General features: G+C 37.8%; 1 protein-coding gene across 1 annotated transcript; it reads left to right on the forward strand.

Annotated features, from left to right (window-relative positions):
* The first annotated feature begins 71 nt into the window (after positions 1-71).
* Positions 72-16,434, forward strand: nxph2a (neurexophilin 2a). Its single transcript, XM_039655777.2, has 3 exons — positions 72-508; positions 611-758; positions 13,456-16,434. Exons 2-3 carry the CDS (start codon positions 714-716, stop codon positions 14,206-14,208), a joined length of 798 nt encoding a protein of 265 aa, XP_039511711.1. The 5' UTR covers positions 72-508; positions 611-713; the 3' UTR covers positions 14,209-16,434.
* The last annotated feature ends 113 nt before the right edge of the window (positions 16,435-16,547 follow it).

Consider the following 16,547-nt stretch of genomic DNA (forward strand, 5'->3'; position numbering starts at 1 on the left):
GTGTCTACAATGGGTTAATCTACAGTTGACGTCTCTCGGTTGAGAGTCCCTCACAGGCGCTAAATCTGAAGAGCACTTCAAAGAGGGATTCACATCACTACACACATACACGTTCACAAATCAAACTACAGACGAACCAACTAAGATATTGAGGTTTTGGTAAAAGATCGACCCTACTTTAGAGCTGTATAAAACTTTAATCAGAACAAACTGCCATAAACAAGAAGACACACGGCGGACTGCGCGAGCGAGCAGTCACATCAATCACGGAAAATGCTGCGAGGCTTCACACCGTCTCACTGATCGGACTCGGCGCGTTCCAAGTCATAGCTGCGTTCCGTCGCCACTCGGACACTACTTTTCAAAACAAATCTATCTAAAACTAGCCTTTCCTTCCCGAGCACATTTATTAGTATCACTGAAGCCTGTGGGACCTTCTCCAGCTGTGCCATCATATACCCCGCTGCTTACCGTCACTTTTCAACATGATCAACACCTTTTGCCAAGGGTAAGCAAACAGTTTGCTTTATGGAATGATGCCATTCAACACTTCAGACTGCAATCTTCTGATAAACGCATTAATTTTCGTGTCATTTTTTTTTTAATCCAGGTAGTTGAGAGCAATGGCACTTTCTTGGAAACCCTGTGAATTGGATATTTGCTTCTCCCACCCCAAGTAGGCTAAGAGTCAACGACAATTTTCTGTAGTCAAGATGCAGATTGTTTCGGCTGTTTTGCTGCTGTTCTGTTTTCACAAGGTGAGTAGCCTACCATTCTCTCCATTTTCGCACAGGCTATATGAAAACTGTATGCAATTATGTGCAAACTTTAAGCAAATGTACTGAACGTGATACTTGTATAATTTTCAGTTAAATACTTTTAGAGTTTTCAGTTAAACTAGTTAATTTAAATAACATATTAGCCTACAGTATCTGCTTAATTCTGGTGGACGATTAGATCATTATCCATAGTCTTTTTAATCTCTTTTAATTATATTTGCCTTTCTTGGTAGAAAGTAGAAATACACATTTACAACTTTTTATTTCTCTCATGCATACTTTTGCATTAAAATATAGTTATTGGACTCACATAACAGCATACTTTTGTTTCAGCTGATGTGATAGATTGTAATTTGATTTAACTATGCATTGAAGTCAATACAATGTTGAAAATAAATGTTAACTACACAAAACAAGAATTTTATTATATATTTATTTTATTTATTATACTTAAAATTACATGTAGCTGATAAACCATCTTATTCTCAACTGAGTGTAACTTTGCATATTAAATATTTTTGCACAGAGAAAAAGCAAGGATGTGTGTTATTATGTAGCCTATTATTCATTCTTCAATTTTGGTCTTATTTTTATATAAATCACACACTTTTATAATTAACACTATCAATTATAGGAAAATAATTAATCTTTTTATTGCATAAAACTCTGACTGGTAATATGGTAGATGGTTTCTAAAATACTTCTAAACTGCATACAAACATCCTTTCTGCATTCCAACCTTGCACATAATAATTTTTCAAATTTGGCTGTCCATTGCATTTGATGTACCTATGGGAATGGCTTCTGTCTTTGAGTACATCCACTTCTGTACAATCCTCCAAAGGCAGCGTCCCAATGGATTAGAGTCCCCAAAGTGTCTCTCTCTCTCTCTCTCTCTCTCTCTCTCTCTCTCTCTCTTACTACACACACACACACACACACACACACACACACACACACACACACACACACACACACACACACACACACACACACACACACAGTGATTCAAATACTGGAAAAGTAGCCCAGCATCTGTGCAGCTCCCTGGGGACAGATAAGAGGGTCAGAGCCTACACACTAGTAACTATTCATTCCATGACATCTGCTGCAGTCAACCTCTGAGAGCAGGACAGAGAACAATGTGATCAGCACTAAATCCACTTGAGCACAACGGCATGACTCTATTGTTTAGACACATTTGCTTTCATTCCTCATCTTTGTATAATGATTGTTCTCTGCATGGCTGAAGTTCAGCGCAGTTGGCCTTTGCTGCCAGAGTGCCGCTCTCTTCAACACCCCCTTCTGCTGCTCGCCGTTGTGCTTTGCTCTTGTTCATAGATAAGATGCGTATAACAGCCATCAATCTGTGCTCAAGATTTTCCAGAGCATTGCTTTGCTGATTGAAAGAAGAGATGATGAGTAATTTAGGAAGGTGGTGTGTGATGTCCATACAACTAACTCCAACAGCACACAGATGTTTGTTCACTCAAACGCTTATATGATGTTGGTCTGTAAGAATACCACAGAAATGTCTGTCAGTTTAATGTCCTCACAGTTATTTCAATATGAAACTCTGCCTCAGCCGAAATCTGAACTCAGAGGGCGCGTTTGAATACGCAGACTTCAATGGTTTATGGAGAGCAAATTTAAAGCTGGAATAATGATTCGCATTGAATTCCCTATCGCGAGGTCGTCCAGCTCTCCCGCTGTCTTTGTGCGCAATTAGCTTTGATTTCATTATTTATTTACTGGAGGAAAACTAGCGGTGGAGAATTTACAAAAAATTTTACAGTGCTCGGATTAGGAGCCACGCTTTAATCTTATGCCTCTGATAATGCTGCATGGCCTGATTGATTAGTTTTTCAGGAAGCTTATGTCAGAAAAACTAATCCGTCTTTGGATTGTGCCAGCCGTGTAAGGTTCTCCTCTCTGGTGCTGTATCATGGAGGCGAATTACAGAGCTGCTGGGCTGTGATAAGGCCCTCGTCTCTTTCACACACCCGTCCCCCTGGACAATAAAAACGCTGTTTATATTCTTCAGAACCTGCTGCAGCCCGAGTCTTCACATCAAGCCCTCGCTGGATTTGCCATGTGAGGGGAGACCGTACATCGGGCTCTCAAAATTGGGCTGAGGACACCAAATGAGAGGGGGGAAAAAGCATAACCAGAATGGAGTCGTGAAATGTGTTTGTAGGTCCAGTAACCCAGAAATTCCTGCCGAGAGAGATTACATGAGGGTTTCAGTGAGTGTGTCTGTAAATATGAGCGTTTCACTTTAGATTGGCATTATCAGTGCTGGGCTTATACACCAGTGATGTGTATCTGTGTCTATATTGGGGTCATTGTTGCTTTCCAGAAGACTGGCCTCAGTAATCCCTAATAAACAATGTTGTCTGTGACATTTACCGTTTGTTGGGTGCTGTGCACTTTCTCGTGTTTGTTAATTTCATGTGGAAAAACACAGGAATATCTGTCACACCTAAGAGCAGGTGCCATTTACATGTCGCCATCGTTTTTAGTTTGCTGGTGGTTTTCAAGTTATCTACTTTTCATCTAGACACATTTATTGTGAATGAATAATAACAGATTTTAATTGATAGATTTTCTTGACAGAACACATATGGAAACACATATCAAACTCAGTGATTTAGGATGACTGTTATTTTTTATCGATTTACGTAGAAAGACTGCAAGAATTAGCCTGCAGTGCATTTAGTATTCTACATGTTAAAAATGTACTTTCATAAATTGGTTTTCATTTATTACTATAGAAATCTAAAAATGAAAGTTGTTGTTTTGGCTCATTGGTCACTTGAACTGCAGATAGTTACTCTAAAAGGTTTACAAGTGCAATCTTTAATGTGTGTCTCACACATTAGACAGTTTATGTTAATGTCATTTGTCAAAGTTCTGACTTTTATTTTTGCCATGAAAGTAATGCCAGGGTCATCCATTACCTGAGATATAAAATCAATGCTTTTCCACTTATGGGCTGGAAACTGTGATTTCGGAGTGTTCCAGAGCTGAAGGACAGGCCTGTATATTTCAGGCTTTATATCATGATAGATGTGTTGTGTTGCGATTCTCTGTCCTTCCAAAGCTGTATTATGACTTTCTTTCTTCTGCCGAATGCAAAAGATGTTTAACAACGCTCTTTAGCTTTCACTGTATGGACAAAAAAAAAAAAGAAAAAAAAACACTAAGACATTTAACACAAGTTTTTTGAAAGAAACCATACAGGTTTGGAAGAACATGAGAGTGATTAAATTATGACAAATTTAAAATTTTCGTTTTGGGTGAACTATCCCTTTAAGTCTGCAGATTTAGTATTTTTTTAATTTTGTTAAAAGATAAAATAGTTTTACTCATTTCAATGAATGTCTATTTGAGCTTTCAGCTACTTCTTGTCTCCGTCATATTTTCTTTACCTTTATTTTTTTAATTCATCCTGTTGTCTCTCGTTTTGTCTCTCTGATGTGAGGATTTCAGCCCCGCTTGTATGAAATATCATATCTATAAGAAACCAAAAAAAGGCTTCTTCTTTTTTTCTGCTGCTGCTTCATTATATTCAAAAGAGACTGGTATGTCTGAAAACAGGTAGGATTCATCCTAATCAAAGAACAGAGATAACTGTACTGTCAGTTGTAATGCTGCGCTGACAGGAAGGGCTGCTGCTGCATATGATTCTCACTATTTATATTTGCATGTTCTTCATCCAAAGCAAAGAGGGAAATTAAGATGGAACATCAGAAGTGCTTCCAATGAGAAAGCTTGAAGTGCCGCGAACACATTTTCATGCACGTTTTTTCCCTATACTTTCTCGCCAGTCCAGTGTTGTCTTTGCATGTGAAACTTGTGATCATAGCTGTTATTCTTGCTGAGGAAATGTCAAACACATTTGTGGGAACAAAGATCAGACAGATGGGTATAATGGGATTGTAGAGGTGTTGATGGGATGATAGTTAGTGCACCAGCAGAGTGTGGAACAAAGAACCGACATGTATTAAAGGGGGAAGAAAGAATAAGAATCACTTCTCACCTAACAGACCTGATCTTATTAACAGGTTATGATGTACGGTAAAATGCAATACAATAGCACCTTGTCTGACTCCATTTTTGTTGGTCCTTAATGTTTTTTCACTTTTTTTTTTTAGCAGCTTGATCCCAAAGTTTTTGACATATTTAGGGTGTTAACACATGCAAATAATTAACCATGTTTAAAGCTGTTAACACATTGATTCAATTTGACATTATAACTGTTTCATTTTGTTAATGCGCTAAGAACTAGGAACTGTATGCACTCCAAAATCGTATTTTGCCTATAGATAGAAATACGTTTTTTGTTGGAAATAAGGAGCGTGGAAAGCCGCAATGGCAGCCACGTACACCTGAAATAAATAATTCAAGTAATAATTTCCTGTGTTTGAATTTATCAATAAATTCAAACACAGGGAATTATTACACATCAATCAGTAATACAACCAGAAAGAAAATCAACTCATCTGGTTTTGAACGTATATAGATTTGTGTATCGTCGATCTCAAGAGATAGCCAAGTGGTGATAGATATGTTAAAAGTAAAGGGCCCAGAACTGACCCCTGAGGAACACCAGTGATAACAGAGCTAATCTCAGACCTATGGTCACCCTTTGAGATGAACTGGGAACGGTCAGCAAAGTAGGATCGAAACCACTTCAAAACTGTCCCAGACATACCAGACACTCTTTCAAGACGTGTGAGCATTAGACTGTGATCAACAGTGTCAAAAGCATCTCTTAAATCTAAAAGAATTAGACTAGATGTTACACCAGAGTCAGAAGCCATCGACAGATTATTGGTGACTTTAACCAGAGCCAGCTACCTGCCCGGTTGGCTTCAGCTGCTGGAGTTCTTTCAAGATCGCTTATTGGCTCATCTTACCCCGTTCACACTCAAGGTGTACGTGGATGCCATTGCAGCTTTCCACTCTCCTCTGGGTGATGAGCTTTTGGGAGACATCAGCTGGTCGTATGTTTCCTCTGTGGGGCTCGGAGGATGAGACCTGCGGCACATACTAGAGGTCCCACATGGGACCTGGTAGTGGTTCTCGAAGGGCTGGTTGGGGCCCCCTTCGAACCTCTGGAGTCGGCTGAGCTCGTTGTGGCATAGTGGGTACTCGTAGTGGACGCAATTGGAGTTCCCTCGAGAGGGAACTTCTCAGATTATGACTGTAACCCTTGTTCCCTGAGAAGGAAACGAAACACTGCATCCCTCCGCCACACCTTCTCTTGCCTGGGAGCGACTTGCTTCATTGCAGAAGCTAACTCTGTTCTGTGCCGTCGTCCCTTTGTAGCTTCCGCGTATGCTATTACCTCATGACGCAGAACCAATCAGGATTGGAATAGTTTCATTTATACTTCAGATGCGTTACGCTAAGGGCGTTCCCCAAGCGTTGTAGTCAACGCAGTGTCTCGTTCCCTTGTCAGGATACAAGGGTTACAGTTGTAACCCGAGACATTTTTATAATTCATCAGCTGGAAAGTGATTCCTCTGATATTGTTTATATATATATATATATATATATATAATCTACTATGTATGATGCATATATATGATGTATAATCACAAAGTTACTCCCTTACCATGTCACCCAGCAGAGAAAGTGAAAGTACTGAAATACTACTGGCACATCTGTGGGTTTTCTTATTATTATTTAATTTATTTGATCTAAATCCTGTGTAGAAAAGATTGGAGTTTTGACATTTTCTGAATTAAAATTTAAATGCAGTTATGTTAATACAGCATACAAATGTTAAAGGACACATTTCATTGGCCTCACATCACTTTAATTGGAAGTCATTGAAAGCGACCGTACCTCTGATTGGCTACAGGTCTGACCAGATGATTTAAGGGTCCGATGCCTAAGGCAGCCATGCATGAGCGTTTGGCTCTGTAAGGGTCAGGTGCTAATGACAGCGGGGATTATATGGCATTAGACATGCAGCACAGCGAACAGTTCAGCGATCAGTCCCGGCTGAGGGTGAGATTTCTCTCTTTGATCCTCTCTGCTGAAAACCTGCCATTTGTTAGCTGCTCGGCTCTTGATTAAGAGTGATGGGTTTCGGGTTTGCGGCTGTTTCACCCATCAGGGTAGCAATCTATTCTGCGGCCGTGTGTAGACTCAGGACCCCACCTGCCTCCTCAAGGCCTTTGGGGCCTTCTCTTGAAACTGCTCTTTGTGTGAATCATTACAAATGAAATGCCCTGTAACACCACACAGGAGAAACAGTGGGGAGACAAAGAGAGAGAGGCAAAGAAAGGAATAAAGCGACAGAGACTTCGGGGAGGAACAGGAGGCTGGAAAGGTGTAATGGAGAGGCAGCTGAGGCCATTTTCAGTACTGTTTAACAAGAAACTGCTGTTCGATTACATTATGGGTGCCTTGGCTTAAACAAAATGCTCTTATATTTGTGTAGTATATACATTTTGGTTTGGATAATTGTGTGGTGTGTATTTGATGACACTGCATGCTTAGAAGTGTTTTATTACAGAACATCATGAGTAGGTTTAGATGATCTCAAATGGTTGACCCACAAAACCCACATGGTTCAGGTTTGAATCGGATCCCATATCCCCCCTCTCTCTCTCCCTTCATTTTTTGCCTGTTCTTTACAGTAATATAGAAAAAAAAAGCCTATAAATAAATTAAAATGTTATCCCACTTGAACTATGCATTTAAACAATACAATAATAATAATAATAATTAAAAGAACAAAAACAATAAGACATATGATGTAATAAATATTATATAATTATAACATTATAACAATATAGCGTATTCCACTGAATCCATGTTCAAGGAACAGACGGAAATGTGTTTGCATCTAGATTTAAAAGGCTAGCATTTTTTTATATGAACATGCCCTAGATTTTGTTGAGAGAACTACGGTATTATTATTATTAGTGTAAAGACTTAAACTTCAGTTTCTCACACAAAACTATCATATGACATACGAGAAAACATGAAATATGGTGCATAAGACTTATATGTGCATTGTTATTTTTTGGACCTTGACAGGCATGGTCACTATTAACTTTTTTTTTTTTTATGTTAAAAAAAGTATCCTTTTATTTTTCAAGAAAAAAAAAATGCTTTGGTAGAATGGAATGGGTGAATAAGGATGATCTGGTATACACTGGTCTTTTAAAATCAGATTATAAACCACTATAGGCTTTTTACATTGCCAACTTAAAAATAAATAAATAAATAAATAAAAAAGATACAAACAACTGAGGATCACATGCTACCCGACTTTTAAATCGTCTACAAACACAACTAACCCACGCAAAAAAAGTGTGCCTCATCATTAAAGAAAAAATTGTTCTGAAATCAGCTCAAAATATCTGTTTATTCGAGTCTGTGCCCAACATATACTACACAATTCACTGTGAAATCTGTCAACTGTGTCAAATGTCCAATATCTGCAGACTGGCTCTGACTTTCAGCAACTGGCATCAACTCGTCCAGACTGCAAAACAGGGAAAAAATCTAGACAGAAGTCGTGTAGTGTATTCCAGCCTTAGTAAAGTAAAGTTTCAAGAAAGTAAATTCTAAAAATGAGGTACAAATCACAGCTCCACTACCATGCTGTACAAACATGGGGCTCTGGGGCTGAGAAATAGGGAGACGGCACAAGAAAGAGAAATGGACGGGAAATGACAAGAAGGTACAGGTCTGACAACCAAACAGATTCATGCCCCGGGGCTGGAGAGCCATCACAGCCATCAGAGGTGTGCTACCACCAGACGAAGCAAATGCATTTTAACAGCATCCTCATCCATGATCCGCCACTGAGATGTCCCTGACTTCTTAATAACTTTCTAGAGGGCTAGTTCTGGTCACCACGGCAATTACCTTTATGTCAAGCCGTAAAAGATATGTCCACCCCAGGGACTGGCAGACAGCTTGCTCCATAATGCTCATTACAGATGGACATCTAGACTGATTCTTTTCTCACTTTGTGGATGTCATATTATGATGCTGTCACTATGAAAATCGGCCAGCTATCGGTGTGGGTGACTGACACATTGTACAATACATTACCAAATTACAGATATTTATCAGAGGTTTAAACCATTTAATGTCTGCTTTTATGATATACGGTAGATATACCTGTATCTATATATCTGTTCATATATATATATATATATATATATATATATATATATATTAATTCTTTAATTCAGAAAATATGTATTAAATTGATCAACATTTACAGATTTATATGTAAAAACTGCTGTTCTTTTGAACTTTCTATTTATCAAGGATTACTGAAAAAAACAACATTTACAACTAAGAATTTTAAAGCTGCAACTGTTTGATAAATGTTTCAGCATATTAGAATCATTTCTGAAGGATCATGTGACACTGAAGACTGGAGTAATGATGCTGAAAATTTAGCTTTGCCATCAAAGGAATAAATTATATTTTAAAATATATTCAAATAGAAAACAGTTAACACATCTTAAATTGTAATACTATTTCACAATATTACTGTTTTTACTGTATTTTTTTTTTATCAAATAAATGCAGCTTTGTTGAGTATAAGAGACTTCTTTCAAAAAAAAAAAAAAAAAATCGAGAAATCTAATTTTCATCCATCTTTTGGCATAAGAGGTTATGGTACTTTAAAAATGTCCTGTAAGTTTCAGAACCCAAAACTTCCTTGTTGGTCCAAAAACAGGATAATTCAGATTTTTTTAATTGATTCCACACATGTAATGGCAGACAAACGGGGACATCGAAAATTATCTTAATATGCAAAACCCTATCATAGCAGTGGGTGTTTAGTACATCAAAATGCTACACCTATCAAAATGCAGTGTTTGAAAGAGAGGGTCAAAACTAAAATACCTTTATTACTTCTAAATTAGGATGTTTTTTTATACAAAAATCTTGATGACAGTGGACCTCAGAGAACATTATAAAATAAAATGAAAATGCTGTTCTTGGCTCATTAAAAAAACAAAAAAAAAATCATACCACCTGTAATGTTCTGTACAAACACACACACTGGGTGTTCTTGTTTTATGGGAACTTACCATAGAGATGTATTTTTATATGTACTAACTGTATATTCTACCCCGTTACACTATAGCCCTACCCATCACAGAAGACTTTCTGCATTTTTTTTTTTAAATTTTCAAAAAAAAAAAAAAAAAACATTACTATTTTCCTCATGGGGACCAAAAATATATCCCAACAAGGTCAAAGAATTCTGGTAATACTATCCTAGTGAGAACATTTTGTTCCCTTAACATAAGGTTTTCCAGGATCACACACACACACATCACACCAACACGGTTCCATAGACACAATGATTTTATACTGTACAAACTGCACATTTGATCCCCTAACCCTACACCAAGCACTTATTATGTGGTTATTCTGATAGGACACTTGTATGAACTTGAGGCTTATTACTGTATACAACTGCTGTTTCTGAAAGAATAAAAGGTTAAAGGTAAATATCTGTCTATTACTCTGACTGTACAGCCTTCAGGACAGTACTGTACTAAAGTCTTAATTAACATCCTTAGATTTTCCCCTTAGCAAACCTTGTATGCCTTACCTCTACCAAAGTCACAGCTGTAGTCCGTCTCTTGAGTTAGACTTATTACCATAATATGTGTTGAATTACTGCCACCCTACATGTAGGAGAGGGGGGGGATTGGGGCTGATTGTCACCACAATCTTTTAAGTTTTCCTCTCAAGCCATAAAGCATTTTATTTTGCCTGTGATCCCTCCACTTGTCACAGCAATTTCCGAAGCTGTTCATCATCCTCTAACTGCTTCCACATTAGCATTATCATCTCCTTGCTGCTTCACCTGAAGTTGCCTCTCACCACATTTTCTCTAAATGTGAATGGTATTCATCTTCCCTTGTGAAGTCATTGAGGTCTGCAAAATGAAAAATGATGTCAATCACAACCAAGGCAAGAACAGAGATATGAGCGGTCTAGTTTACTGAACATTGTACAAGACCAAGGGGACTCGAAAGTGAATAAATGTTTCATCACAGACAAAAATCTCTATTTCTTTTTTCTCATTTCCATTGAGGCTTATCTTCCATCTTTGTTCATTGGACTTTCTGAAGATGCTGGAAAGTTTCACCTGCAGCCCATAAATGTACACCGTGTTCTCTCTCTCTCTCTCTATCTCTGTCTGTTTTTACGTGGAGGTATTGTCTTAATTAAGTTTTCTAAAGAAAGATAGATGAACAAACCCCCCAATCCATGGTAGACACATTGATTTCACATTATAAAAAGAACTTTCAAATTACTGGGCTATTACTGGCTGTTTGCATCATTTATAATGTTGTGCATGTTTTTTACACTCTTTGACAACAACATTTTACACCCATCTAAAAGTTTACCCAGTCAGTCAGAAATGAATTTGAACCATATTTGATAAAGCACAGCCTCTAAAATACTAATATGCTCTGGACCATTTTGGATGGAAATGTCTTCATGAACATAGTCCTTTGCTGACTGAGTTCTCATATGCTGCTGTTAAGCTTACAGCAAGATTAGTAATTATAGAGAAAATACAGGGTTGCTCGTCTGTGCGATTTCAAACAGCCCTACTTTCACATCTGCTTCAGCAAATGATCCTCTCAGCCGTGCCTCAGGATGGCAGCCTGCGCTAATTACCAGCAAAACTAGTTTGGCTTATTTCTACAAATTATTAAGACTTTATCTTAAGTGGACCAGAACTCAATCCTGGAGCAAAAAGGTTATTTGGCACATAGGATCAAAACTGCAGTGTATTGGAGAAATAATTTTGTGTTTACACTTTCAAAAACCCGTTGCAGGAAATGTGAATGTTTTTTTTTTAAACACTAAGAGGTACACATATATTACCAAGACAAGCATCACATCAGTTTCCTTGGACTACTTAAATATTTGAATGCTAAATATATTGCTTCTATATAACCAACATCTTTCCATTTTATTGAAATTAAAGGCACACTATGCACTCTCTGGTTTTTTTGTAAAACAGTGACCTCTAGAGCCGCTGTGGTGTACTTGCACTGTCGTAAATAACCGTTATTCCCCTGTTACTGCATATACTGTCAAGTGCTAGACTGCTTTTTAATAATAAAGTTGCCTATCGCGTTTGCTGGCTTATAGCGTTTTTACATGATTTCTGCAAAATCAGAAGTAAATAGCCTATAGTGTATAGGCTACTGTATAATTTAATTCATGTTTTTTGATTGTAATGTTAAAATTACAAAATGTCAGATGACATCAATCAAGTTAAATGTACGTCGCATTATTTCATAACATTGGACGTTATGATTTAGACATGATTACAATTTATCATAATAGCAAATTGTGTTCAATTATTTACCATCTCTAGGCTTATATATGTCCTAATAATTATGAGAGATATTGACTATGTCCTCATGGTAATCGCAAGAATCAACATCAACAGCGTCAAGATTTGATTGATTCATAATCAACACAATTTGAAGTTACAGTCGGGAAGTGTACTGTTAGTCAGATAAACTTGATATAACAGTAACTTACACACGTCATAAGAAATCCGAACCAGACACAGGACTAAAGATACGTGATAAATACACATCACAACACCTGAGTTCAGCTGGCAAACTAGCTCTTGTGGCAAGCTCGGCAATACAACATAACGGAAAAAACAACAAGACTAAGAGAAACGACTGTTTTTAGGAAGTCTGCTTAAAGCTCTGGTAATCGAAAGCTATAGACATGTGAGAATTATTGAACTGGTCTTATTATCAACAACGGATGAATGAACAGCACCGTAAAAAATTACATACCACAAGCCAGTGCAGCAACATACAATATAGAAACAACTAGTATACAAATACAAACAAGTTTATAAATAAGAGATTTACTTACAAGTCCATCAACAAGATCGCCAGGTCAGCATCGCAGTTACAATCCAGTGCAGCTTTTAAGCTCGCGCCAACGAGTGAAAGCCCGACCGAGTGGACTCTTGTCCGGTTTCTAGCACGGTCCGATTCTCTTTCCCTGTTTCGAAAGTAGCTTCATACAGTATGATGTTGTTGATGCGTGTGACGTCGTTGCCGTAAACCATTTCGTGATTCTCACGCGCTGTGTCAGGGGCGCCACTCTCAAACTTGCATGGCTGGTTTTTCCGGCGGCGTCCCCCCCAAGCTTTCCTACCAGGATGATTCGCCCTACTATGACTTTGTTAACCACCAAAACGACTTTGAAGCTGTTATATTAAGGTACAGATCTTGCATAGAGTGCCTTTAAGTTTAATATTTCTTCATCATTTTTGATCCTCAATGCTTCAAGGCATTGTAGTTCTATCCCACATTAAAGCCGTTACGCATTCTCCAAAGTACACAGTCTTGTATTTTTGACTGATTTTTTTGCTTAAAATGTAAGTTTGTAATGATGCAATTCACTTCATAGCTGGTTGGTTTTGTTCATGGCTTATAACTCTTAAACAATGACTTTCTTTAAAAAATCCCTATGGGAAAAAGGAATGTGAAAAACAATTCAACCAAGGCAGCTGAAAAAGTGGACAGGTTTTGTTGCACTGTACTGTTTTATAATGAAGATTATAATGTTAATATGACACATGTACTATGATGTATTCTCATGTTTGTGTTTTTTGCAGTGTTGTTGGAAGGTCACATGCAGAAGAGTCCATATTCCAGAGGTGGGGCTTGTGGACTGGGGGGAAAATGAGATGAACCCTTCCCCCAAAAGCGCCAGTCCCAGGGTTCTCAACCCAATGCGCCTTTTCGCCCGGGGATCCCCTGGGTTCAAGAGCAACAGGAGGGAGATTACGTATTTGGAAAACATTGAGGACTCCTGGGACTGGTTATCTAACCAGACAGATGTCAGAGAGTCGCAGAGCAGGACTAAACGCAGACCCATCGTGAAAACGGGGAAGTTTAAAAAAATGTTCGGCTGGGGTGACTTCAACTCCAACATCAAGACTGTGAAACTAAATCTCCTAATTACAGGCAAGATAGTGGACCACGGCAACGGCACGTTCAGTGTATACTTCCGTCATAATTCAACAGGCCTGGGGAACGTCTCCGTAAGCCTGGTGCCACCTTCCAAAGTGGTGGAGTTTGAGATCGCCCAGCAGTCCACCCTGGAGACGAAAGACTCAAAATCTTTCAACTGTCGTATCGAGTACCAGAAAACGGACCGCAGCAAAAAGACTTCACACTGCAGCTATGACCCATCCAACGTGTGTTACCAAGAATCCACCCAGAGCCACGTGTCCTGGCTCTGCTCAAAGCCCTTCAAAGTCATATGCATCTACATCGCCTTTTACAGCACTGACTATAAACTGGTGCAGAAAATCTGCCCAGATTACAACTACCACAGTGACACGCCGTACGCTTCCACAGGTTAAGGTCCAGTCCATCCTCCATAGTGGGAAGGGTCGACCTCATTTTCACCATGTGTTTCATCTGATTTAGAAGCAATTAAAATAAATCCAGATGTTTCGCATTAGGCTACATTACTGGCATGTGCTTCAACCTCTGCCTTTGCCTTTTTGCCTCACACGACGTGTGATGGCAAAATAACCGATCAACGTTTTTATGGGGTTTTTTGGCTTTAGACGTCCCACATCCCATCTCATCTTGAGTTTTGTTGTTCGGGTAAGTTCTGTTGGGAATCTTTTCCAAAAACATCATTCGCTATTTGTCAAGCTAATAAATCACAGACCTACAGAGGATAGAATATAAGTGAAACACCTTTTTATTGTGAGGTTTATGTGTGTGTGTGTGCGTGTGTGTTTTGAGCTGTGTGTTGGCACTAAATTGTGGAAATCATTTATGCAGTTGTCAAGGTAAATGCGAACGAGTTAAATCATTCGGCAAAGACATCACATACAAATTACTCCTAGTCATTTTGCATTTCACAAAAGATCTATGTGTGAATTGAGATTTGTGTACAATTTCAAAGAGTAATTTGTGATGTCTCACGAGAGAACAATTCATCGGACAGGTGGATTTAGTGAATCTGGCAGCCGGTTAACAACCCTTTGTCATGGTCTCGCCACAGAGATCCACATTTCCAGGCTTTAATTAACATTAATTATAGTGGGAAATTTCACTTACAAACCATGACAGAGGGGACCGAAGCCAAAAACTGAAATTTAGCATGTCAATCATGTCTCAAACCTCTATTCATGCCAGTGACTTTGGACTGGAATCACACTTTTTCCTGTCCTCCATTCCTTGAAAAGTAAAGATGTGTTGGGAGTAAATACAGACATTTATGCAAACGCATATGAAATGCATTATGTGAGTCTGCCTTGTAATGTCTATTATCATTTAAAAACGTAGCTGGAGATCCCTTTTTTGTTTGCACATTATGTCAGTGTGTTATTATGAACCAGTTGAAATGCCATAGTCTGATAATCAGAACTTGAATTCTCAGGTTCCATATGTGTTTTTGTGTGTGTGCCAAACAGATTATGGCCATTTATTTCATTCTTCTCATATCAGGACGACTGATCTGGATCACAGTTCTGCTCGAAGTGAAGAATCAGATGGATTATTAATTGTACTGATACTCTAATTGTCTTGCCACACCACATGAACATTAGCATTAAGAAGATGTCGATAAAAAGATAGCTGTTTATAATTGTATTTAGTTTATAAGATTCAAATAGCTTTATAATCCCATGTGCAATTTTGTGAATAGTGTATAAATGTGACTAAACCGTGTGTATTTTGCCTTTTAATGATGAATTAGTTTCTTTATTCTCTCAATACAGCATAAACAATTTTCCTACTTTTGGTGTTTGACAGTTATATCAAGTAGATGTAGATTTTAGTCATCTGGCTTATCACCGCTTTAGTTTCACAACTGCAAATTGTACGCTTTATGTTTGTCCTCAATATCTGTAATAAACAAACAAACAAAAAAACGCTCAAGGAAAAGAGCTTTATATTAGCCCTCTATGGTAGGCATTTACACTAAAAAGGTGGTGTAGGATTTCCTTTGAAACAATTTTCACAGATATTACAAAGAAACTGCAAATAGCACATTCAATTAAACATAAATGTTGAACTCGAAGGCCAAAATTGTAATTTCTTGTAAAACATACCACATTTTTTGTACAACTTTTTGATTTAATTTATTTATAGTTCACTATTTCACTAAAAAGAGCAAGTTCATTCTCATTCAATAAAAGCTATTTATAGAGCACTTCAATGCATTTTTTTTTTCAAATGTCAAGTGGCTTAAAACCAGCATTTATTGGTTTCTTTTTCAAATGTCCTTTTATTTCCAACATTGTAGCAGTTATTTTTTTCCACTAAAGGATAATGATGCTGCCACATAACATTGTACCATAGAGGGTTAATTTATTCCTTTTTTTAAATTCAATATGACTGTCACAAAGAAAACCATGAAGCATATCTAGACAATAGATGTGAGATTTGTAGTAAAAAATATGCATATTCTCCTTAATTTGTATGACCACATAAATCAATGGTTCTTCAATCAGTGAAAATTTGTGCAAAATCACATTACCTCTGGATAAAAAAACCTTACATCCTGTGATATGTGCTTCATTTCTTCAAGCTTCAATACATGATCATATTCAATAAAACGCTTTCTGATGTATAGACTTGTGTTACATTAGTTTATATGCACATGCAAACAATGGACTCTTCCACAAGTGTTAACCTTTTGTTTCTTTCAGAATGGATTGTCATGTTTTTTTTTTGGCTTTGA

The sequence above is a fragment of the Pimephales promelas genome, chromosome 7 (genome assembly GCF_988280905.1).
Source record: "Pimephales promelas chromosome 7, fPimPro1.hap1.1, whole genome shotgun sequence".
Taxonomy (NCBI): domain Eukaryota; kingdom Metazoa; phylum Chordata; class Actinopteri; order Cypriniformes; family Leuciscidae; genus Pimephales; species Pimephales promelas.